This window comes from Clytia hemisphaerica, unplaced genomic scaffold (assembly GCF_902728285.1).
Source record: "Clytia hemisphaerica strain Z4C2 unplaced genomic scaffold, Clytia hemisphaerica genome assembly, whole genome shotgun sequence".
In the NCBI taxonomy this organism is placed as follows: domain Eukaryota; kingdom Metazoa; phylum Cnidaria; class Hydrozoa; order Leptothecata; family Clytiidae; genus Clytia; species Clytia hemisphaerica.
Genome location: NW_027103590.1, coordinates 273,239 through 296,030, shown reverse-complemented (window position 1 = coordinate 296,030; position 22,792 = coordinate 273,239). Strand labels below are relative to the sequence as shown.

Genomic DNA, 22,792 nt, shown 5'->3' with positions numbered 1-22,792 from the left:
ACTCGATAAATATCTGTGCTCTATACCCGACGAACCTCACACTACGTCGCGACAAACAAGATTGGCGGAATCAAATGCTCTTTTCGATCAAATTATACGTGTTGGGCTCAACGAGCTGGACAGATGAATATCATCAAATCAAACTGAAGTATACTGAAACGTATACCATGTAAAAAAGCTGTAGTTATGAAATTTTGGGATATTGTGCTAAATATGTGGCTAATTCCAATCGAAATACTTTTTGTAACACTTCCTGTATGATTTTGTGTTAAAAAGTGTGGCTATTTGCATACTTAGTAACTAGTAGTTTTTCTTCATTTTAAGCGTAATTTATAGATTTTCCCTGTCATGTTTTAATTGCCACAATTAATCACATATCAATTTTAAAGAAAGACATGCAAGGTATCAAAAGAAAGCCAATGAAATTTTCGAAAGTTTAGACAAGGTTATTTTTTTCACTCACGATGTGAAAAAATGTGGGTAGCCTTTTTAACAATCCGGAAAGTCTTTTTAGCCACGTAGAATCACAGGTCAACTATTAGTTGATACTTTTGAATTCAGAAAGTGAAAATTTGATCTTCAAGCTATATTCTCAAACAATTCAGGTGTTTGGAATTCTTTTGTGAATGGGTGTGGCTACCATCTAAAATAAGGGCGTTTTTTCAAAAAAGTGGGAATATTAGCCACATTTTTTCACATTTATCACTTGAAATTCTTTCACATAAGTATGTCTTAGAAAAATTCAATCTGTGATCTTCAACTTTGAACCAGTTCCAAATGTGGATATTCAATATGTGCTTAATTGAGGCTATTTCAAAAAAAGATAGAAAAAGGGTAATATTAGCCTCAAAACTACACATTTTTCCAAAATCAACAAAAATTGCATTTTTCCAATGTGTCATTCTTTTTTGAACAGAATTATGTCTTTTCTTTTGCTTTCTGGTGCTATTGTTTTTTCTTGAAAAATTGTCGGTTATTCTAAAATCTATCAAAGGATCTAACTTATAAACAGATGCCAGAATTTGTTTGTTCTCTTGTTGAAACCTTCATGTTTATCGTTATCTGCTTCTTTTGTTGTTGTTTTGCTGTTTTCATTCAACAATTTGAAATATTATATAAAATTCAAATGTTTTCTTTTCGAAAATCGGATCTTAGGGAGGGGGTGACACGTATAGAAAATTAATGTCAAACCGTGATTTTGTCCGGGACTGCTTATTTCCATATTGGCAGCTAACCTCTTTAATCTGGAGGTATCTTTACCACTATCTGCAACCTGTGGACCCGGTGGATGGGAATTAACTTTACCACACCACAAATCGATAATAACCAAATATAATCGAATATCATTCCATTGAATGATGACTTATCGATTACGCTGAAATTTATCGAAATTATTATTATTTGAAATAATAGAACCCTCATCACTAAGATCATGATATTTTTATTTAGTGATATAAATTTATTCTTTCTTGATTCCTTCTAGATTCAAACCTATATTTTCAAAATATTAAATTTATAGTTCAGAATGGTAAATGTCAGCCCAAGTGACAAAATCCCACTTTATGAGGGCGAAGACACCCATAAAGGGAGAGCAATGCCAGAATGCAGTCACACGTTTTTATACTACTTTAAAAAGATTTGTTATACACATTTACCAATACTGACCTGGCTTCCAAAATATAATTTACATAATTTACAATGTGATCTTATTGCTGGGATAACAGTTGGTTTGATGGTTGTACCTCAAGCATTAGCATATGCTTCCATTGCTAGATTAAGTAATGAGTATGGTTTGTTTTCTTCATTCATTGGAGTTTTTGTTTACACTCTGTTTGGGACATCAAAAGATGTCACTATTGGTCCTACAGCTATTTTATCATTGATGACCGCTAGTTATAATGTTCCTCATTGTGTTGACACTGCAGTTGTTTTATCGCTTTATGTTGGTATTATTTTACTATTGATGGGCATTTTTCGACTTGGTTTTCTGGTGAGATTTGTATCTGTTCCTGTTATTTCAGCGTTTACATCAGCTGCAGCTCTGACCATAGCTTGTGGTCAATTAAAAGATTGGAATGGCTTGGAACACGTCCCTAGAGACTTCTTTGGTAACTTAACCTATATTTTTAAACACATTAAGGAATGGAATACCTATGATTTAGTGTATGGTTTAGTATGTGTTGTAGTTTTATGTTTGATGAGGCTGTTGCCACGTTTGAATCGCGTGCAAGAAGACACACCAAGCTATTCACGCCTTCTTCGAAAAGTTGCTTGGTTCTGTGGTATTGGTAAAAATGCAATCGTGGTCATTTTTTCGTGCCTACTGATGTACATCTTCTCAATCTACAAAATCAATCATGATTTCACCCTTATTGAAAATATCAATGCTGGTTTACCACCTTTCAAAGTAAGTGTCATATACAGATTTTCATTATTATTATTTTTTTTTTTTAGAAAAAGTCAAAAGAAATGCTTTACTTCATGAAGCCTAATAACACTTTGCCATTGCTCATATGCAATTGTGTCTTTTAAATATGAGCATTTTACGCCCTTTTCTCAGATCTCCCTCTCCCGGCCCCCTGAATCTTTCTTAGTCTATCAGAATCCATCATTACCTTTGATTTTTCATCACTTTTAAGGTTTTATTGATTATTTATTCAGGGGGTGTATTGTATTCATTTCTTTGGTTTACCCTCTAGTAAGACGACAAAGCATTAACAATTAAGATACCCACTAGCTTACTCCTTTGTTTACTTTTAGCCACCAGTGTTTCCCTTACATTGTGATATCAACAAGACGATCATAGATGATGATTTACCTCAATCAATATCAGTTGTATCCTTCACAGAAAGCGTTAAATATTTCAGTACTGGCCTAGCTGTCATTCCTTTACTAGCATTTATGGAAGCAATGGCTATTGGGAAAGGTAAGGCAGTTTTATTTATTACTGAATTTTGACAAGTGTATGTTCTTCTTTGATAAAAGATGTTGATTTCACCCTTACACTAAAAACAACAAAAACTATAACTCTGTAAAATATACCCTCAAAAAAACAAAGACAAAAAACTCTCAGACATGAACTGATTGAAACTTTTATATTTATAATCTTCATAGCATTTGGTCGTATAAACAATTACAAGATCATACCAACACAAGAGTTGGTTGCTTTAGGGGTGGCAAACCTGGCTGGTTGTTTTGTTTCAGCCTATCCAGTCACCGGTAGTTTTTCCAGGACAGCAGTCAATTCTCAAAGTGGTGTCAAAACTCCTTTGTCTGGTAAGTGGCGATTGGAGGCCCTTTTTGAGTATGAGTAATAATGGAAAGGACAAATTGTATAATCATGTTAAACAATAATCCCGTTACGATTATTGTATAACATTGAGTCTGAAGCCCGATTGGCTAGAGTAGATTCTCTAAACGCGTCTAGGACACGCCGCAATCATGACGACGGATTGTATCTAGCGGTTCCTTTGTTTTTGAGGACTCCATTTTTTGAAATCTAGCGATAGATTTATTTTTCAATCCGGCGTTTGTGTAGAATAACGCGCGGGCGTTCTGGATGGGAAATACTAGTGGCCTCATTTCCCATCCAGGAGTCTCAAGTCTAGCAGTTCGGGCTTGGAAATCAATGTCGTATAATCATTTAGCACCTGCTGTGCATTAAATGACCCCAGTTTAAAAATAAGAGTTTCATAAAATTACTTCTTTTTGAACTCTGTATTTTCTTTTTCTAATAGGTATATTCTCTGGTACCATCGTTGTGCTTGCTACACAATATCTGACGCAGTATTTCCACTACATTCCGAAAGCATGTCTTGGATCCGTCATTATTTGCGCAGTCATCAACATGGTAGATCTAAACATAGTTCGATCCATATGGAAAGTCAACAAAATCGACCTCATCCCATACACAATCACTTTCTTAGCCTGTTTTTACACACTTGAAACAGGTTTGATCCTTGGTATTGCATCCAGTCTAATCTTATTATTAAAATCAAGCGTCAGCCCACCATTACGCGTAGAACAAGGCGATGTGCAGGTCATCACAGTTCAAAACGGAGTCTTGTATCCTGGCATTGAGAAAATAGTAAACAAAGTTGACGAATTGTTTAGCCTGAGTTCCTTACCCTCTGCTATTGTGTTAGACTTGAAAAATGTTGTTGAAATTGATTACACAGTAGCTGCAGAGCTTCACGAGCTTGTCTTGCAGTTGAGAAAATGTGTGAAACAAGACACCGATTTTTGGATTATCAATGCTAATTTTCAAGTGAAGAAAATTTTGTTGTTGTCTAATATGCAAGACACTTTGACAACTTGGGAACATTTGCAAGAGAGCTATGCTGGTGCACGGAGGAACTCCCTTCCTTCAATGACATGATCGCTGTCGTACACGTTTTTATTAGAAATGTAGAAAATTTTTTTCGAGTCTCGGAGGTTCTAACTTTTTGGAAACTTGAAACCTCAAATTGTTCTTATCTTGTTCTTGTTACTTCAACTTGGAGTGCTTTAGGCTTCTTACCTTATTTTTGAAATGCAGCCATTGCAGACTCAAAGTTGTTCTTAAACGATCCTTATCCTTTGACATTTTTAAGCCTCGGGTTTTTTTTTTGATTAAAAAGAATTTACCTTTTCATTCTGAAATTCTTTGTCTGACGTCTGTTCAGTCTGAAATCTTCAATTGAAACGTATTTCTGTAAACTTAAAGGGGATCTAACGTCAAATCCTTCATTACACTTTTTTGGAAAGTTTAAAAAAATTTATAACGAGAGCTTTCGAAAGAGCTATGTTACATCAAAAGATCTTCAGTCAATGTGTTATAATATCCCTTTAAAGATTTGTACGTGTGACGTCATAGTTGGCGTTTTGTTTTAGAAGCTAGCACACATCTGTGTTGATTAACAGGATTATCCCTCTATTTTTAAGGCTTCGATCGTAGAAATTTCTATAAGGCTTTATTATGATTTATTCATTGCATCTAAAATTCGGCAGGATAGATGGGATACTTTGGAATACCTATCAAAAAGTTTGTTCTTTAAAGTGCGATTACAAAGATATCTTTTTTATCCAACAAAAGCTTTTTTTTGAAGCCATTACAAGACGCTGTTTCTAAAAATGTGCCTGTTCAACGACTGATTTATGAAACTAAAGTGCAACCATGACGTCACAAAATCCTCTTTTTCTCAAAGAAAGGGAAAATTCAAGTATCAATAACTTAATGAATTTAAAAGATTTTAAGTTCGTTCTTTTTTCAATATTTTTGTTTCTATCAGAGCTTTCCTATGTAAAAAAATGAGGTACATGAATTTTCTGACATTAGATCCCCTTTAAGCTGTTTCTTATATGTATTCTTATAAAAATTAGAATTTTGAATGAGGTCACCAAACCTTACAAAATGTTATCTCGAAGATTTCGTAGAAATTCGTAGAGGTTTTCCGGGAGCCCTTGTATAACTATGACCTTTAGGCTTATTAAAAGGTGGATTTCAGCAGAGGATTGGAAAATACGAGTTAAAAGGCACGAGTTAAAAAACACGAGTTACAAAAAACACGAGTTACGTTAAATGTGACGTCATCAATGGGAAATTATGACGTCACAAGTAGATAATTTAACTCGTCAATTTATGGTGCACCTTAATCTTACGAGTTAATTAACTCGTCAATTTATGGTGCACCTTAAACTGACGAGTTAATTAACTCGTCAATTTATGGTGCATCTTAATCTTACGAGTTAATTAACTCGTCAATTTATGGTGCACCTTAAATTGACGAGTTAAATTTTCATGAAACGAAGTTGGTCAAAAATTCTAAAATTCAGATTAAAATAGGCATACATTCAATACACGCTTTTTTTTTTATAAGAATGGTGTAAATCCATTTCATCATGTTTATTCTTAACTTTTTTGGGAAAATCATCCTAAAATATTCTTATAGCATTCTTAGGTTATAGGTTTATAGTTGAAAATGCTCTAAAAATGGCATTCTTAGCTTGAGTAGCAAGAATTCATGATGGTGATATTCTTCATTATTCTTAATTTTTCGGCCATTTTCATCATGGACATTCTTATAAAGTGTATTCTTATAAAAAAAAAGCGTGTATATTATTGAATTGAAAATTTCTCATTTCCAAAATAGTACCCAGGACCCTAATTTTACATTTTAAAGATATTTCTTCGAAGCCTGGAATCTAAGTCCTAGAATATCTTTCAATCAGGTAAAATCTCGTAAACCTATTATTAAAATATATCTCTTTTATCACCAAGAAAATCAATGGTATATTATTCATATTGTTTCATTTGGTAGTTGATAAATAACACTTTCGTTTCAAATTCCGGAAACATATTTTGCAAACTGTTTTTTGTTTGATGAAAAATGTTGAAAATTCTCGATTGCGTAATGAAAATTGAAAAATAGAACTTTAACAAAGAGGTTACGATTCCTGAAAATAATTCTATTCATTGTCACTTTTAATAAATCTTTTAATTCATTTAATAACCGTTTTCCTTTTTATGTCGTCATTTAAAAATATTCTTTTTTAGCAAAACATTTTAAAACTTTTTCGTACAATTATTTTTAAATTGTACTCGTAATGAACCTATTTTGCCTACTAATAATTTTCAATTCAATAATATATTGAATGTATGCCTATTTTAATCTGAATTTTAAAATTTTTGACCAACTTGGTTTCATGAAAATTTAACCCTTCCATTTAAGGTGTACCATAAATTGACGAGTTAGGTAAGATTAAGGTGCGCCATAAATTGACGAGTTAAATTATCTACTTGTGACGTCATAATTTCCCATTGATGACGTCACATTTAACATAACTCGTGTTTTTTGTAACTCGTGTTTTTTAACTCGTGTTTTCCGAGCCTCATTTCAGCAGCATTAGATTTTTTCTTGGGTTGTAAATATAATTTTTTCTATTTTTTTTAAGGGTAAAAAGTTTCATATTTTGAGCATGCATGTTATGATTATGTTCTGCGTTTGTTTAGTTTCAAATTATTTTTTTAATTTGCATCGTTTTTTATGTGAAAACTCTTTTGTTTTTCACATGAATTTTAATATACATTAGTATTACTTTTGTTTAAAACGATAATTTGTAAATAATTATGAAATATAAAATGAGCATTTAAAAGTAGTACTTTAAAATTAGAAACTTTAGCAGATACAAATTTTTGCGGACTCCTATCTTCGTGAATTTGAATTTCGCGAATTTTGATTAAAAAAAAGAAGCTTTCAAGAATAAAACGCTCGCAATTTCTCAAACACGTGATATTTTCGAGTTTTTGGCATAATATGCTTTAATCCAAAACTTTCTCAAAACGAAAAATTGTGAAGTCAAAAATTGCCTTTCTGCGAAAAAACTTTTTTTTTCGCGTCAAATTTCTTATTTAGCTGAAACTTTTGCTGTTAAAAGGGTTAACATTGTACAATATTCTGTTAATTCTTTAATTCTTTAAATTCATTTCAGTGTGATCATAGTATAGTGTGGTGTATCTTTTGTTTAGAAAAGTAATGAAAAACTGGAAATTAAATAATTAAAAAATTCTAATTGATGGAGCTGCATGTCATGTATCTTTCAATGCCACACTGGATATTGTTTTCATCATCACTGATCAAATTTGTTTGCAGTAATGGATATGAATGAAGGATATAGAGCAACCAGAAGGTGCTGGAAATAACTATGCTGTTATTATGGCTAGAGAAATTCGAGGATCTCATATCAGTAGGAAAGAAAAATGTAAGTGGATAGTTTTGATTAATTTTTTTCATAGAGTCTCCCATAACTCATAAAACTAGAGGTATGTCCTAAAGTACCTTTTTACCGAATTTACCAAATTACCATATAAGTTGGAGTTACCCAAAACAGGGGATGCAAGGTGTGGAATCATTCATATACCAAAACAAGTGTTTTTGTCACTTTTTATTCGGGTTGGTTGGTTAACGAAATAGTGTCTTAGTGATCCTTGGTTCAGACCCACTGGTACAAGGGCATAAAGTTTAGGCGATCTCATGTATTATTTCCAGGGCAACTTAATAGGGTTAAAAAATCTATTGTTCAAAACTATTGTTTTGTTTTGAAAGTTAATTATTGGTCACTTATTGGTGTAATGCGTCCTTATCTGATTTTTTGGACTTACTTACTTACTCTTACTTACTTACTTACTCGTCCGTTCGTTTGTAGCTTTTATGCTTGTCAAATAAAAATTTTGGACTTAATCTTTTGGCATGAATTTTCGGTTTTTTTTTCTGAAATTATCATTATTGAATCCTTTCAAAGGTTTGTATGATTCAATTAAGCTATAATTACCGCCATAATATTTGGCACAAAAGGGGAATTCACTCAAAACTTTAAAACCGCAAGTGATTTTTAAGTGCTTTAAGTCTGAGTTTTAACTTAGGAGCTTAGGATCTAAGGATCTGAAAGCTTAAAAGTGTTTCAATATGGATGAGAATATAGCCTGGAAGCCACTTAACCCCTCCCAAATAAAAAAATCCGATGGAACTGAAATTGCTATTCTCGCCCGATCTTTAAATTCTAAAAACGTTAAAATACCCAAAATTACCAATATATTTGAGCGCTGATTGTAGTGCTTTTTTTACACTTTCTCTCGACCCTTACAGTGTTGCTTTGTCATTTTGTATTTAATACTCAGTATATATCAGTCAGTGCCTTTATAACGATTGTCAGATATGTCACATTAAGGGTTTTAGGGTTTTCTGCTTTATTCAGTTCAATTTTTTGGTAAATGTTCAATTATACCTCTATGGTTCAATGTGCTGAAAATTTACCAGATAGACTTTTTTAAACTATGACATCTGAATCTTTTCTATTTAAAATATTCTCCCCTAACACTTTATTATTTATGTATTTCTTTTGAACTCATTTTGAAATAAATGGTCTTGGGTACAACCTACATTGCGATTGACAAACGATTTAAATGTATTTGAATCGAATTAAACTGAATTGGTATATTCAAGATGAAATTATTTTAAACAATTTTTCAATTCCCATGATATGACATTTAAAGGAATTTAAAGGAAAATGTGTCTTCGGGAGAAAGATCTATTCACACGATTTAAAAGTCACAGCTTGGGAAGTGTTTAAAAGCCACTTGAGTCAGTGGTGGGTGACATTTCAAAGATACTGCGTACATGCAAAAGTTATAAAATTACGCATTGCCTAGGATAAAGTATGATTTTGCTATAGTTATTTTCCACACGCAAGCTTTTACCTAATGTAAGAGTGAGCGATAACGAAAAATGCGTACAAAAATGTCTTTCAAGGCGGCAATTTTTATGGTGTTGTTTTTGAGAACGTCCAAAGCAGCCATTTCTTATGATGACTGTAAGGCTGGCGATGCAATCTTCAAGAAATCGAAAACAGAGCTTATTATTCATGGATCAGTGGAATGGGAAGAATCTTTTCAGGTATAATACGATTATTTCCTTTTTTCATCTTAGACACTCACTCACTTAAGAATATTCTTTTCAAAATGGCTCTTCTTGCTCTGCTGATTGTGAACATCTTCACACCTGTTCCATCCCAGCTGACTTATTTAACGTTGTTACAATGTTCACGTTCACCTAACGGTATATGGGTGTTGTGGAAATTATGTTTGTAGATTTTGAAGATACTGTGACTGCATTCTTTCTATTTATAGGTTACAAACGATATGCAATGCTCAATGGCGTGTAGGAAACATACCAATTGTCAATCGGCTATTGTAAACGAGTCAAATACATGTACTTTAAGGGATGTCAACCGACGTTCAGCTCAAGTTACCTTCAAACCAAATCCTTCGTTAAGGTATTTTATGATTTGTTACTAACTGTCTAGCTGGAAATATGAATTTTGGACAATAGTATTTTTCCCAAGAACTGTTTTATAGTAGTCTGAATCGCAGACTACTATAGATTTATTGGGGGTGAAAGATGTATTGTCAAAGGGGTATCGGAAAAATTTCCATGTCATTATTGGTTGATTTAATGCTTGTCAACTGGGTGGGTTTCTGATGCTTGTCCAGGGGTGGGTGAAACACTTGTTGGAGAGCCTTTGTTAGCAACTTTATTGTTTGAAATTGTTTCCATGGTAACGTATTTGGCTTCATCAAACAAGTTATAATTATTTTTGAAGAAATATTTCATATTAGTTACTCCATATCTCAGTTTAAGCACCAAACAATTTACGACGGATGGTTTTATTTAGGGCGTAACCGATTAAACTTTCTTAGTCTAAATCCTGATCTATGACATGAATTTTAAGTAGCAAGTTTTGTGCTTTTTAGTCCTCAACTTCGAAAATAGCCCATTTAAAACGTAAAACTCGTCGTCATGATTAACCTCGCTAATATGAACGAAAGCGCGGATGAAGTCATTAACATTCATTTTTCAAACAATCTTGTCTTTTCATTTTGTAGGTATTTTGAGCGCCACACATGCCCACCAAGTGTAGAACAAGCTTTTATAGCTTTCGTATCTGATGTTGAAAATTGTAAAGACATTTACGCGAAGGGTCATTTACAAAATGGCATTTACGCTATCAAGCTAAGCTCTGGTGTTTACCAGCCAATACGTTGTAACATGGTTAATCAAGGTAAATTTTTTACTCGCCCGCCCTGTCTCCTCGCTTATGACCTTGTGAGTATTTCAATTCTAGAGGAAACCCCCGCCCGCCTTTGCGTCAATAATTATTTTTGTATTAGCGAAATGTTTTGCAAAATCGATCCACCAAGAGTTCTTGATGATTCTATGTCAATACAACCAGAGCATAATCATATTAGGTTTGACAAAAAATAATTCAATCAATTTAGATCCGTCAGTTTTTCCTTTCACGAATCTCCAGCTAATAAAATGTTGAAAAACTACTACTACTTCCTGTATTAGCCACTTTTTTCAGAGTCGTTAAAATTTTCAGGTCTGTTCATTTATCTGTGATAAAAGATGAAGAACATGCAATATCCGCCAAATAAACGCCACCAAATAGTATCATCCGCGAAATTCAGTCCCCGTGATTGAAACTAAACTATGCATTTCTATCCAATTAAAGTATTCCTATTTAATTTTCTACAGATGAAGGAGGCTGGACTATAGTTTTGAGACGGATTAGTGGTATAGTGCCATTTGATAAAAATTGGGAAACATTCAAATCTGGTTTTGGTTCACTAGATACGGAATTTTATATCGGGAATGAACGATTCCATCAATTAACTCAAAATGGAACTCAAAAGTTTTTTATCAAAATGGTTTTAAGAGGAGGTAAGAGATATAGAGGTGGTAGAAGAGCGTATATTTCTTGACTGCACAAAAATGAAAAAGGCGAATTTTATAAAGAAATTCCATTTTTAACACTCCCCTCTTCAAACCTTTGGTACATTTTCCATCAAAGAAATGAATAGGGTTAAGGTTTGTCGTGTTCAAATTTCTTTACTTCTTTTTGCCATCATATTTCATACTTTTGGTACGATAGTAATTGACAGTTTGTATTTTCAAGGTGTAGATATCTTATTTGCTATCTCAGTGCAAATTAAAATGTATGAAAATAATACCAATGCCAATGAAAGAAAACTTGATACGTTTTTCTTCTACATAATATTTCAGGCAACGTCCGAAATATGATTTTTGACGAAGTGCGCATTGGTTCCGAAGCTGAAAAATATTCATTGAACATAGGTAACTATCTTTCCCCATGAGTGATGGCCAACTTGGTCAAATGTGTCAGTGCTACAAAACAGGGGTTCGTGGTTCGAATCCCCGCTCTTTCCCCATGTTCCATTCAGTTCATAGATAGCCCAGCCGGTTGGCTACGGACCCCGTAAAAACAATGAAAAAAAATGTCTAAAAAGTCCTAGATTACTGGGCTACGCATGTAAAGTAGCGACTTTATCTATCTATAGGTGATGCAATGACTGGTTCTTACGTAACCTCAGGAGGTAAATTGAAGAACCAGAATGACGGAAAGAAATTTACTACTTATGACCAGGATAACGACAATGCAGGTAATTATCTCTTGTAGTTTCCAGTGCTCAGACCACGACGATGCGTAGAGTTACGGATTTCGCCCAAGCGGTCATTTAACATCTTTTCAGTACACCCGATCATCGCCGTTGATTTTTCCTTTATTATCTCTGTACATACAGTTTTGAGCTTTTTAGAAAGGTCGAGAACATTTGTTGACGTAGCAATAATATATGCGAAAATTGTTGGTTTTTTTTTGCTTACATTTCATGGAGAAAATGCAAAGTCGGATCGCTGTGTCCTGGGAAAAACCTACAAATTTGTTGAAATTCTTTTCAAAGTTGTCTATATCTCAGGCAATTATATTTTTCGAATTCAAATCCACTAAAATTTTTCTAAAAAAAACGGTACAAATCATATTGCCTAGACTTTGATAGATATTTTTAATATCTGTAAAAGATAACATATACAAAGTATATAATATTAAAGGTTCTTAACTTCCCGTAAAACACGAGTAAATTAAACCACCAGGAACGAAATATTATACATATGAATTTTAAATAATTTCAGATAACGTCAATTGTAGTCACAACAATGAAAATCTCGGATGGTGGTATCAACAATGTGGTGCTGTAAATCTTCATGGTGTTTGGAGTTATACTAATGGTGGGTCACCCGGAATCCGCTGGGGTGGTGGAGTTGATGAGGTCAATGGGCAAAGAGAAAACATTGAAAAGGTTTATTACTACATCAAGTGACTTTCAAACCTGTGCATGATGGTCTGGTTGAAAATTCTTTTGTACGTTTTTTTTTCAAATCGTGCAAGATTTTTTTGTATTCTCAACTTCAGTTGAGCAAAATCTGAGAATGTCTGTCTGTCTGTCTGTCTGTCTGTCTGTCTGTCTGTCTGTCTGTCTGTCTGTCTGTCTGTCTGTCTGTCTGTCTGTCTGTCTGTCTGTCTGTCTGTCTGTCTGTCTGTCTGTCTGTCTGTCTGTCTGTCTGTCTGTCTGTCTGTCTGTCTGTCTGTCTGTCTGTCTGTCTGTCTGTCTGTCTGTCTGTCTGTCTGTCTGTCTGTCTGTCTGTCTGTCTGTCACCTCAAAACTTTGGGGCAGGCCGGACTCTTCAAAAATGGTCCGATTTGGCTGAAATCTTGCACACTTGTTCCTTGGGTGAATATCTGGGGGTATTTTTTTTTCATTTTTTCAAAATTTTGACTTTTAGAGGCGTGGTCATGAGTTTTAACTTCAAAACGAGGCTAAAAATTTTCTTTTATCAAAAGTTTTCCTTTTCAATTTCAATTTTTTATGTTTTACGAGTAATTTAAAAGATATTGAAGTTGAGCCAGTGCGGTTATAACGTCCGACATTTTAGGAATATTGAGTGTAATTTTTGGATTTATAAAGTTACAAATATCTTTACAGAATTATTGACTTGATCATTTAATTTGTACCGTTTTAAATGTTTTTAAAGTCAACCTTTTCTCTTCAGTTTGGGTAAGAGCATATTCGGTGAGGTTTTCAACAAAATCTTATTACAGACCGGCAGGAATCAATAAATCTATCTTTCCTTTCGTAACTTTTTTATATTCTTTTTTTTTTAATTAATTGTATAACTTTTGTATATACTTAACCATTATGCAGTACGCAATGCTGATGAGTCCCAATAAGGACGAAATGCATACACCTGCTCTGTCAGCCAAACCTCCTAATTGAGTATAGTTGGACAAAAACTCTATGAATTTCTTTAATATATACAATTTTTTTTAATCTCAGCCATTGAGTTTTAAGCCCGAAATGCTAGAGTAGAATCTCTAACCTTTCCCAGGCAAGGAAAAGTGAAGCCACTCATTCCCCATCCAAAAGTTTCTACTCCAGCCCCTACGGGGCTTTAAACTCAATGAAGTCAGCCCACATGTAAATAGTACACTTATTTAACACTTTATTACAATACTTTATTTATTTGAAAAAAAAACTGTTTAGGAATTATCGTCCTGACACCACCCAATGAAGATTCCTTTTAATCAGAGAATTGATAATCCACCATTATTTCTTCAGTATACAGGGAAGTTAAACCCGACTGAGATATTGCCAATTCAAAGACCGACGACCATTTCCGATGAACGATAGGGTTGATAGTTGTCTACTTTTTAGCTGGAGTGTGGAGTAGCAAATACCATTTTGGAATTTTTAGATGATACGTGACATGCGAAGAAGTAGCGGTGAAAAGTGACATTTGTGTTACGTAATTTAGACCGCCATCGGGGCATAGTTTAGAACGCCATAGGGGCATGATAATATGACGTAAAAATAACAATTAGGGTACATAATGACTCTAAGGCAGTCCCATGGTCTAGCATGCGAGACGACTAATTCAGACATAGTAAAAAAAGACAAAATGTAGTAGCTATACTAACTGATACTATTATAACAATTTTCGTGTTATCATATAACACCCGTATTACTCTATTACACGGATATTAAACGGCTCCAGTTTAGCAATCCTGCTAAACGTATCTGTACCTCCCAACGAACGATATTTCATAGAGCCACACCCTGTATGGCGTTTTTTCCTTTTTTGGGCTTCGCGATCCTTTAAGGTGTAAATTTCATTAATTTTCTTTACAAGGGGTGGACGAACCTTTTGGATACCCCTGGATTTCCCCTCGAAAAGTTCTTCCACACCCTGTTAGATATGAAATAGAATGACGCATGGGCATTAATTACTACATGGATGTTCTTAACTTTTTGAGTTTTAAGTCTAAAAATATTCTTAACATGTTCTGACTTTCACCATTTTGTGAGTATTTTTGCCTATTCTCCTAAGAAATCGGGTGTTTAAGGGTCTGCAATGACCATCAAAGCCTTGTGTTCTTATAGAAAAACATGTATCAAGGTTCATTTATACTTGGTAACCATTCGGGCGTATTTGAATTTGAAATTGAATCTTGAATCTTGCATTTTTTTATATTAGACCTCCCTGTTAATAATCATTTAATGTCTTCGATGTCATCAAAGGCAGAGAAAGAAATCTAAGCCCACGTTCATTCCGTTATGTGTATTTTTTACAATAACACTGAATACAATAGGCTGTCTGAATTCAATTATTCTGTGCAGAAATTATGCGCAGGTACTTAAAGCAAATTCTAGCCCTTCTGAAGAACACATTCCCAGAAAACGAATCTATACAAATAACGGATTTTTAAAAGAACAAACCTTGTTGCTAGGTTACCCTCCCGTGCTTTAAATATCATCTCTGCGCATGGGTAGTTAATGTTATCTTATCGTCCCTTATCTATAAAACAAAGTTACATTCCATAACTCAACAAGATAACACGTGTGACTTATTTGTTACCATGGTAGCCAAGAAATGAAAACATTTTTCGTGTTTATCATCAAACGACCTCAAACGTTGCGGTCTTTTTTTTTTACTTTCCATGTCACCGAAAAAAAACCTAGGGGCGATTTTTTCGCCAAATCGAGACTAAAACTTTGAGACAGCCTGGAGACCTCAAATATGGTAGGCTTGCCGGAAATTTTGCACACTTGTTCCTTGGGTGAATATCTGGGGGTGTTTATTTTCATTTTTCTTCCACCCTATTATTTAAAAAACATCTACGATCGGGCCTCTGAGTTAGTTCGAAAAATACTGAAGTTGTGGTGCCCAGTGCGTTGCACACGTTCGACATACCCAATTTTTCGATTTTACACTAACTTAAATGGCAATTTCTGCATTTTAAAAAGATTAATGTATAACTTTTTTTATATGTCCTGTTAAACCTACCTTTTTAGAATTTAAAAATCAAAAAATTGAAATGAAAAAATTAAATGAAGAAGAAAACGAAGAGTTTTTCGAAGAAGAGTATTTCACCTTTCAAAGCCCTAATATTGATAAAAATCAAACATTTTGGATTTTTTTTTGGTTCAGGTGATGTATCTATTTTAAAAATATCTAAAAACATAATTTCGGAAAATTTTTGTGGAAGTATCTTTCCTTTGAAATCTCCAAAAAACCTCATTTTTGGCAATTTTCTCCATTAAATTTCCATAGGAAAACAGCTATAACTTGGGATGTAACCAAATAGAAAATTTTTCCGAAAAAATCTAAATAAAGAAATTATTTGTCATTAACTTAAAAAAAGTTTGAAACAATAAAATGATTTCCCCAAGGAGATTAGGCTTTTTTTTGTGAACAGTATATGAATAGCATCGTTACGATGTTTTATTAAGATCCATGCCATACTTATTCCTTAATTACTCATGATGTAATTACTTAAATTAATTTTTTCAAAAGCAGTTTGTTCTTAAACATGTCAAAGAAGCGAAAACATAAGGTTTTATCTTAAAATTCTGAAATTAATTTTTCACTACGACCAGAGCCCTTCAACCTGTTGGATTCCTAAGCTTTACACCATCACATAAGAAACAGAAACTTTTGTCTAAAGCTCGGCTATGCTCTTACCTAATTTTTGTAATTTCCGGCCTAATTATTTAAGCTATATATATTTGATACGCCTGCTTTATTGATTTATTGGTTAAAAAGGACTTGAAATCAGTATTTATTTTGTAGCCATTTGGTTTGGGTCGTTCTTCATTATTTGTCGCCCATGTTGTTTGTATAAAAAAAGCCGTGCGAACATAAAAACCCAACTTATTTAAACTGGTGATTTTAAATTCCCGTTTACAATAAAGTTCTTACCGAGTTACTGATACAGGGCTGTCCTCCTTTTGAAATATTGTTAAGGCTGCATTAAAAAAAATGCCGGTTTACCGTTCACTTGACCCAAGACTTTGAAGGTGGGTCTTTCGGTCGGGAAAAACCTTTATGAAATTTATAAAAAACAATAGTCGATCAATAGGTGACTTTAAAAGGAGATGAAAGCGGACGATCGAGCAAGTAGGGAATTTAAGATTCTTAAGCTTCAGAAAGAACGGGACAAACAAGAAACGGGTTTTGATTTAAAGATTTGAAATATTTGAAGAAAGAAGATTTTTTCTTTGAAATAATAATTTTTTTTTGTGTCGTCAGGTTTCGAGGTAGGGTCGGGTGATGGCCAAATCGTAATTAGCGTGTCCAATAATAAAAATAAATAGTCCAGCTTAATTTAGAGGTTATTAACTGTGTTTCATTTTTATCTTTGATTTTCTTATAATCATGCTTTGATCTCATTTTTATCTCTCGCCCTACCACTAGATTACATGTGCGTCCATCCACGAATGTCAACTATATCAAACATCAAAGAGATTGCGACACCTACCTCAACAATGTGCGTTAAGTGACGTCATACTTTATCAGTATCAAACTGAGGCTATATATAACGATGGGACAACTTTAAGTTGATCAATTTGAAAACTGAACTAAACATAAAGAAGAAACGAGACGAAACGCTCAAATTTGAAAATCAAAGTAAGTTTTTCTACGATTTCAGAGATATTTTATTGACGCCTCTTACATCAATGCTGCTCTGAAAAATCTTAAATTACAGTAACAGTTAAAATTAAGCTATGAAACTCTTCAGTGATAAGAAACAACAAAAATTTATTTATTGATTGATAAATTTTCTCTCTACTCTATGGTAGAGCATCTTCAGATCTAACATAACTCTCTATCACTCAATAAATAAATTTTTCTTGCCAGTGACCCATCCAAATATTCAAGTCTGAAAAATTAGGCTGTTCCATTTTATACAACATAATGCTTGGGGGGGGGGGGTGGACAATCATTTTCAGCTGAATGACAAAGAATCTTCTACTCGTTTTCCTATATTCCTATATATTTTCCTTTTTATTGAAGCGATAAGCTTGATTATATTCCAAAGGTTCGAACGAATTTTGATGTTTTCAGGAGCCATCATTGCTGATGAAAATTTTCGGATGATTAGGATAATGTTTCCGTTCGTTCGTTTCGGTTAGAGTAATTATGTGTGTGCATTTGCCCTCATCATGAGTTTGTCTACACGTTTTTTATAAATATAAACTATATAAGAACATAAGGCTTCGATGGCCAAAACCTTAAGAACAAGTTAAGAATATTTTAAGACTTTGCAGACTCTAAAACACCTGATGTCTTAGTAAAATGGACAAAAATGGTGAAAACAAGAACACTTTTGGCTTGAAACCCAAAAAGTTAAGAACGTCCGAAATTTTGGATATTCTTATAAAAAAACGTGTACTGGTCAATCCCGAAAGAAATAGTTTTGTAGGGGTAAACTTTTTTATCGATAATTTTGATTCTGGATAGAATATTTTCCTAATTTTAATTTGTTTTTTTTTATCAGGTCAATCACAAAATTACGCTAAATATGGCTCGTCTATTTTACCAATTAGCAGTAATTGCCCTCTTAACCAGCTTAATCGAAGGTAATTTATCCTTATTAAATATGCTATGATTTCCAAACGGAATTTCAAATGTTGCCGCTCTAAATGTCGAGCTAGATTTGAAAGTGAAAACTTCGACCAACTTTCCGGCTGTTGCCACAATGTTTAGTAATCAAGTCCAATAATGAATATTTTCAGGTGCCTTCTGAAATGTTAGTCTACATTGTTTACCGTCAACAATTTTAGAATTCGGTTCCTTTTGAGGAAGTTAAATCTTTAAACCGAAAAATAATCTCGTTTTCATTATAGTAACCCTTTGAGGGGTAAAGAGCACCTAAAGTGGCCTAATTCAAGCATTAAGCAGGTTTTTTTTCAAAAAAACGATATTAAAATTTTTTTTAAAGAAGAAATGAGAAAGAAGAAATACTTGAATTAGGCCACTTTAGGTATTCTTTAAAAGGGCCAAGTGGTCACAATAATGAAAACGAGATTCTATATCGGTTCCATAATTTGAGTTCTCAATAGGTTTCGAATTCTAATTTACAAGAAAGCATTTATCATTGGACCCGATCATATACGAATGTCTTTCCCATCATGAAATGGCTTATTGAAAGAGGGGAAGTTTTGGTGTGAACTATAATGGCTAACTTACAAGCGTTACATGTGTTAAATTTTGGTTTTGGTTTTGGTTTGGCAAAGTCTGGTTTTGATTGCAGTATTTATTTTCATTTTAGGACGAAGCATCTACGACAAGCAAAATATTGAGAACCATCGAAGGTCCAGGCGAACTACGTGTAAGTTTTAGGTCCAACACAGAGTAAGGTATAACAGTAACTCTCTATAACTCGAACAACAAGCATGAGACGAAATGACCGAATTGTCGATGATAGAGTACTGCATACTACCGTAATAGCATTCTAGTGGCAATCTCGTTCTTGGTATAATGACATGTGTCATTATCATTCGCAATTGTATCATTATCCCCAAAACGCATCCTTTCAATGCACGCAGCTAACTAAAAGGATACCCTTATAATGCACTCTATCTAAAGTACACCCTCACAGTGCATTTTCGAGAGTCTTGAAAAACCCTTTAAGGGCGGCACATGTCCCGGAGTTATGTTATTGTTTTAAATTTTTAACCCAAACTTTCCAATCTTCTTCTTTACAATTACAGCGTGTATCGATTCATCACAGTTTTGTGTATTGTACACCAAAATTCCGAACGCCTGCAACATCATCCAACACCTATGCGCCGCCACCTGCAACCAATGTGGTAAGACAATTTTTCTTGGTTTTGGTGAATGATATTCTCGAAAAGTTGGCTTTGCTAAAGAAAGGGGTTTGAAATGGACTCAACATTTTTTTATAAGCACTTTTTATGAGGTAAATTTTGAGGTAAACTAGCTTATGTATGTGTAACGGAGACGGTTAGTTTCTGGTTTGTTTAGAATTCCAAATCGCTTAAATCATTCAGCCGTTCCCAGAATTTCAATAAATAAACTCGCTAACTGTTTTTTTCGGAGGAGGACAAAGAATTGAATGTTGATTTCGGAGCATGTTAATTATTGCACGATGCATGATTTATAAAACTTATGTATACGAGTCAGTAAAAAGTTAAAGTGGTTAATATTTTTTACAATCACAGGAGTGACGGTGGGAAAGTCTTAAAAATTGAAACTAATAAGGTTAAAACAAGTTAGAGTTCCTTAGAAAAAGCAATGATATCACTCCTATTTCCAAGGATTTCTTTCTCATTTACTTTGGTTCTGATAAGCTTTAATCGTTAGGTAGTGGATGACATATACTTAAGCATCTAGAAAAGTGTCATTTATTGATAATCCATCAAGGGGCTTGCTTGGCACAACTTTTAACCAAATTTTCATCCTTGTTTGCCATAATTTGAGCAACGATGCTAAAATTTTTACCTCGAGACCATTTTAGAGAATCCATCTAAGTTTGATGATTGCTACGTAGTAGAAAAATGCTAAAAAAACATTCTATCGTCGAAAAGTTTGTGGAGATTCTGATAAATAAAATCTAAAAGGAGCTTTTGGTTTTCCATGAAAACAGGAGGTGTTATACAACCAACGACAACGAAAAAACCTCCGCTTGTCGTGGTAACACAACCTCCTACTCAAACGGCAACGACCACCACAAAGGCTCCCACAACGACCACGCTTTCTTCAACCATGACCACCACAAAGGCTCCCACAACAACCACTCTTTCTTCAACCACGACGACCACAAAGGCTCCCACAACGACCACGCTTTCTTCAACCATGACCACCACAAAGGCTCCCACAACAACCACTCTTTCTTCAACCACGACCACCACAAAGGCTCCCACAACGACCACGCTTTCTTCAACCACGACCACCACAAAGGCTCCCACAACGACCACGCTTTCTTCAACCACGACGACCACAAAGGCTCCCACAACGACCACCCTTTCTTCAACCACGACCACCACAAAGGCTCCCACAACAACCACTCTTTCTTCAACCACGACCACCACAAAGGCTCCCACAACAACCACTCTTTCTTCAACCACGACCACCACAAAGGCTCCCACAACGACCACCCTTTCTACAACAACGGTCGCCCCTACTACAACGCCAACGACCACTATAACCACTACAACGACAAAGGCTCCCACAACGACCACCCTTTCTACAACAACGGCCCCTCCTACTACAACGCCAACGACCACTATAACCACTACAACGACAAAGGCTCCCACAACGACCACCCTTTCTACAACAACGGCCGCCCCTACTACAACGCCGACGACCACTATAACCACTACAACGACAAAGGCTCCCACAACGACTGCCTCTACAACAGCAATGACAACAACGACAGCTACAGCCTCAACAACAACGGAAGAAGACGCTTTTAGTTGAAACACATTGACCTAAAAAATCGCGAAATTAAGTACCCGTGAAATTTTGTAACCCGCGAAATATAATACCAATAAGGTAATTTATTTATTTTTTATTAAATTCTCTTTAACCACCAAAAACAATTTGGTGTATATCAGTATATATAACTAAACAATATCCTCTACTTTAGGCTATATAACAAAATTTACTATGTCTGAGTAATGTCTGAACTGACAGTTTTTTACAGTAATGAAATATTTTTTACCAATTTTTTGCCCATTATTTTAATGCTATTTTTATATCAACATAGGTCAATTACAATAAACTACTTAAAGAAACATACATATTCTGAAAGTAATAAACCAAGAATTTTTTGATTGGGTTCTTTTGTACGGCCTATTGCTTGTAAACTAATATTCAGATCCTACTTTGTATGAAGATAATGGGATATTCCAGAAATAGTTAGTAACATTTACATTGACGAGGTGTGGCATCCAGGGTAGTTTGAGAGATAAAAGTTCCAGGGGGTCTAGTAAAAATCCAGGGTGGTCAATGAAATGAGATGGAAAATCTAAGGCGATCAGTCAAACAAGGTCTAAAATCCAGGGTGGAAAAATGAGAAATAAAATTCAAGGTGGTCCTTAAAACTTAAAAAGATATTCAGGGGGTCAACATTTCCCAAAAAGACCTCAGCAAATTCATTCTGGAATAGCCCAATAGATCACTGAACGTCTGGGTCACGATGTGGATTTGTACTAATCCCTTCAAAAAAGCCTCTTATCAAATATAAATTATGACCTCTACCCAATGAAAACATTTGCCGAAAATCTATCCCTTACGAGAAAAATGCCCTGAAAATCGTACACAATACAAAATCTACTGAAGTACATATTCTAAGTCTTTATTAACAACCATTTAATTTTATCCCCCGTTGAGAAATTCTCACCGGGTCATTGAGACAGGGGTGTTTTAGAGATCAAGCGTTTTTTATGTCAAAGGCAAACACGATCTGTTTAGCTGAGCTCGTTTATGCAAATTAAAGTTCTATTTTTTTAGATGAAGAAGGAGTAGTTTTTCTTTATTCATATGCATTCAGGAAAAACCTTTTGGGAAGTTGACACGAAAAATAGATTTTTCCTCACTCATTTTTCCCCACTGAGAGTTTTAAACGCCCATTTTTCTCTCCTATTGTTAAAATACTTTCCTCCTTGGTTTTGTTTTCCTTATGGGCTATTGATTTAGGAAAGGTTTTTTTATTTGTTTAATGGAAGAAAAGTCAATATAGAACCATCATTAATACACTCAAATAAAATAAACTCAGCGAATTACAAAACACCAACGTAGGAGAGCTTCCCTAGGCTAATTGCGACGAATTCTTCAATACGCAGTACTTCTCCCGGGATGTTTTTGTGTCCACCACCTAGAAGAATTTTTCCGCTGCACGTTTTGTTTGCGATCCGATGGAACGCATTTATTCAATATTTACACTAAGTGTGATCAGCAGAAGGCATAATGAAATTATTATTTTTTTGTAAGAAATTGCAATCTTATCTTCTTGTTAGAAATTTTTTATGAGGCCTACCTTATCGTATCCTTGAGTCCTGATTGTTTTAAACACATTCTTCTCAGCCGTCGAT

General features: G+C 34.4%; 3 protein-coding genes across 4 annotated transcripts in view; all 3 read left to right on the top strand.

Annotated features, from left to right (window-relative positions):
• The first annotated feature begins 1,487 nt into the window (after positions 1-1,487).
• Positions 1,488-6,650, top strand: LOC136801515 (sodium-independent sulfate anion transporter-like). Its single transcript, XM_067058153.1, has 4 exons — positions 1,488-2,407; positions 2,761-2,926; positions 3,115-3,276; positions 3,738-6,650. Exons 1-4 carry the CDS (start codon positions 1,526-1,528, stop codon positions 4,376-4,378), a joined length of 1,851 nt encoding a protein of 616 aa, XP_066914254.1. The 5' UTR covers positions 1,488-1,525; the 3' UTR covers positions 4,379-6,650.
• An 861-nt stretch (positions 6,651-7,511) lies between these two features.
• Positions 7,512-12,849, top strand: LOC136801513 (ficolin-1-like). 2 transcript variants are annotated; one of them, XM_067058152.1, is made up of 7 exons: positions 7,512-7,740; positions 9,665-9,810; positions 10,421-10,596; positions 11,073-11,258; positions 11,601-11,672; positions 11,897-11,998; positions 12,528-12,849. In XM_067058152.1, exons 1-7 carry the CDS (start codon positions 7,684-7,686, stop codon positions 12,713-12,715), a joined length of 927 nt encoding a protein of 308 aa, XP_066914253.1. In that variant the 5' UTR covers positions 7,512-7,683; the 3' UTR covers positions 12,716-12,849. The 2 variants fall into 2 exon arrangements, with proteins under 2 accessions (XP_066914253.1, XP_066914252.1); XM_067058151.1 differs by lacking the exon at positions 7,512-7,740 and adding an exon at positions 9,030-9,431 and having other exon boundaries at positions 12,528-12,847.
• Positions 12,850-18,255: 5,406 nt separating this feature from the next.
• Positions 18,256-22,792, top strand: part of LOC136801565 (polycystin family receptor for egg jelly-like) — an 80,345-nt gene continuing 75,808 nt past the window's right edge. The window contains exons 1-3 of the mRNA XM_067058201.1: positions 18,256-18,282; positions 19,006-19,065; positions 19,448-19,546. Of these exons, the coding sequence (XP_066914302.1) occupies positions 18,256-18,282; positions 19,006-19,065; positions 19,448-19,546 (186 nt within the window). The remainder of the gene's footprint in view (positions 18,283-19,005; positions 19,066-19,447; positions 19,547-22,792) is intronic.

Excerpts from the sequence above, each read along its gene's own strand:
- LOC136801515 (XM_067058153.1), top strand. The coding sequence starts at position 1,526 with ATGGTAAATGTCAGCCCAAGTGACAAAATCCCACTTTATGAGGGCGAA. Across the intron at positions 2,408-2,760 it reads CTGGTTTACCACCTTTCAAA|CCACCAGTGTTTCCCTTACA; the intron begins GTAAGTGTCATA and ends GTTTACTTTTAG. Across the intron at positions 3,277-3,737 it reads TGTCAAAACTCCTTTGTCTG|GTATATTCTCTGGTACCATC; the intron begins GTAAGTGGCGAT and ends TTTTTCTAATAG.
- LOC136801513 (XM_067058151.1), top strand. The coding sequence starts at position 9,264 with ATGCGTACAAAAATGTCTTTCAAGGCGGCAATTTTTATGGTGTTGTTT. Across the intron at positions 9,432-9,664 it reads AATGGGAAGAATCTTTTCAG|GTTACAAACGATATGCAATG; the intron begins GTATAATACGAT and ends TTCTATTTATAG. Across the intron at positions 11,999-12,527 it reads CCAGGATAACGACAATGCAG|ATAACGTCAATTGTAGTCAC; the intron begins GTAATTATCTCT and ends AAATAATTTCAG.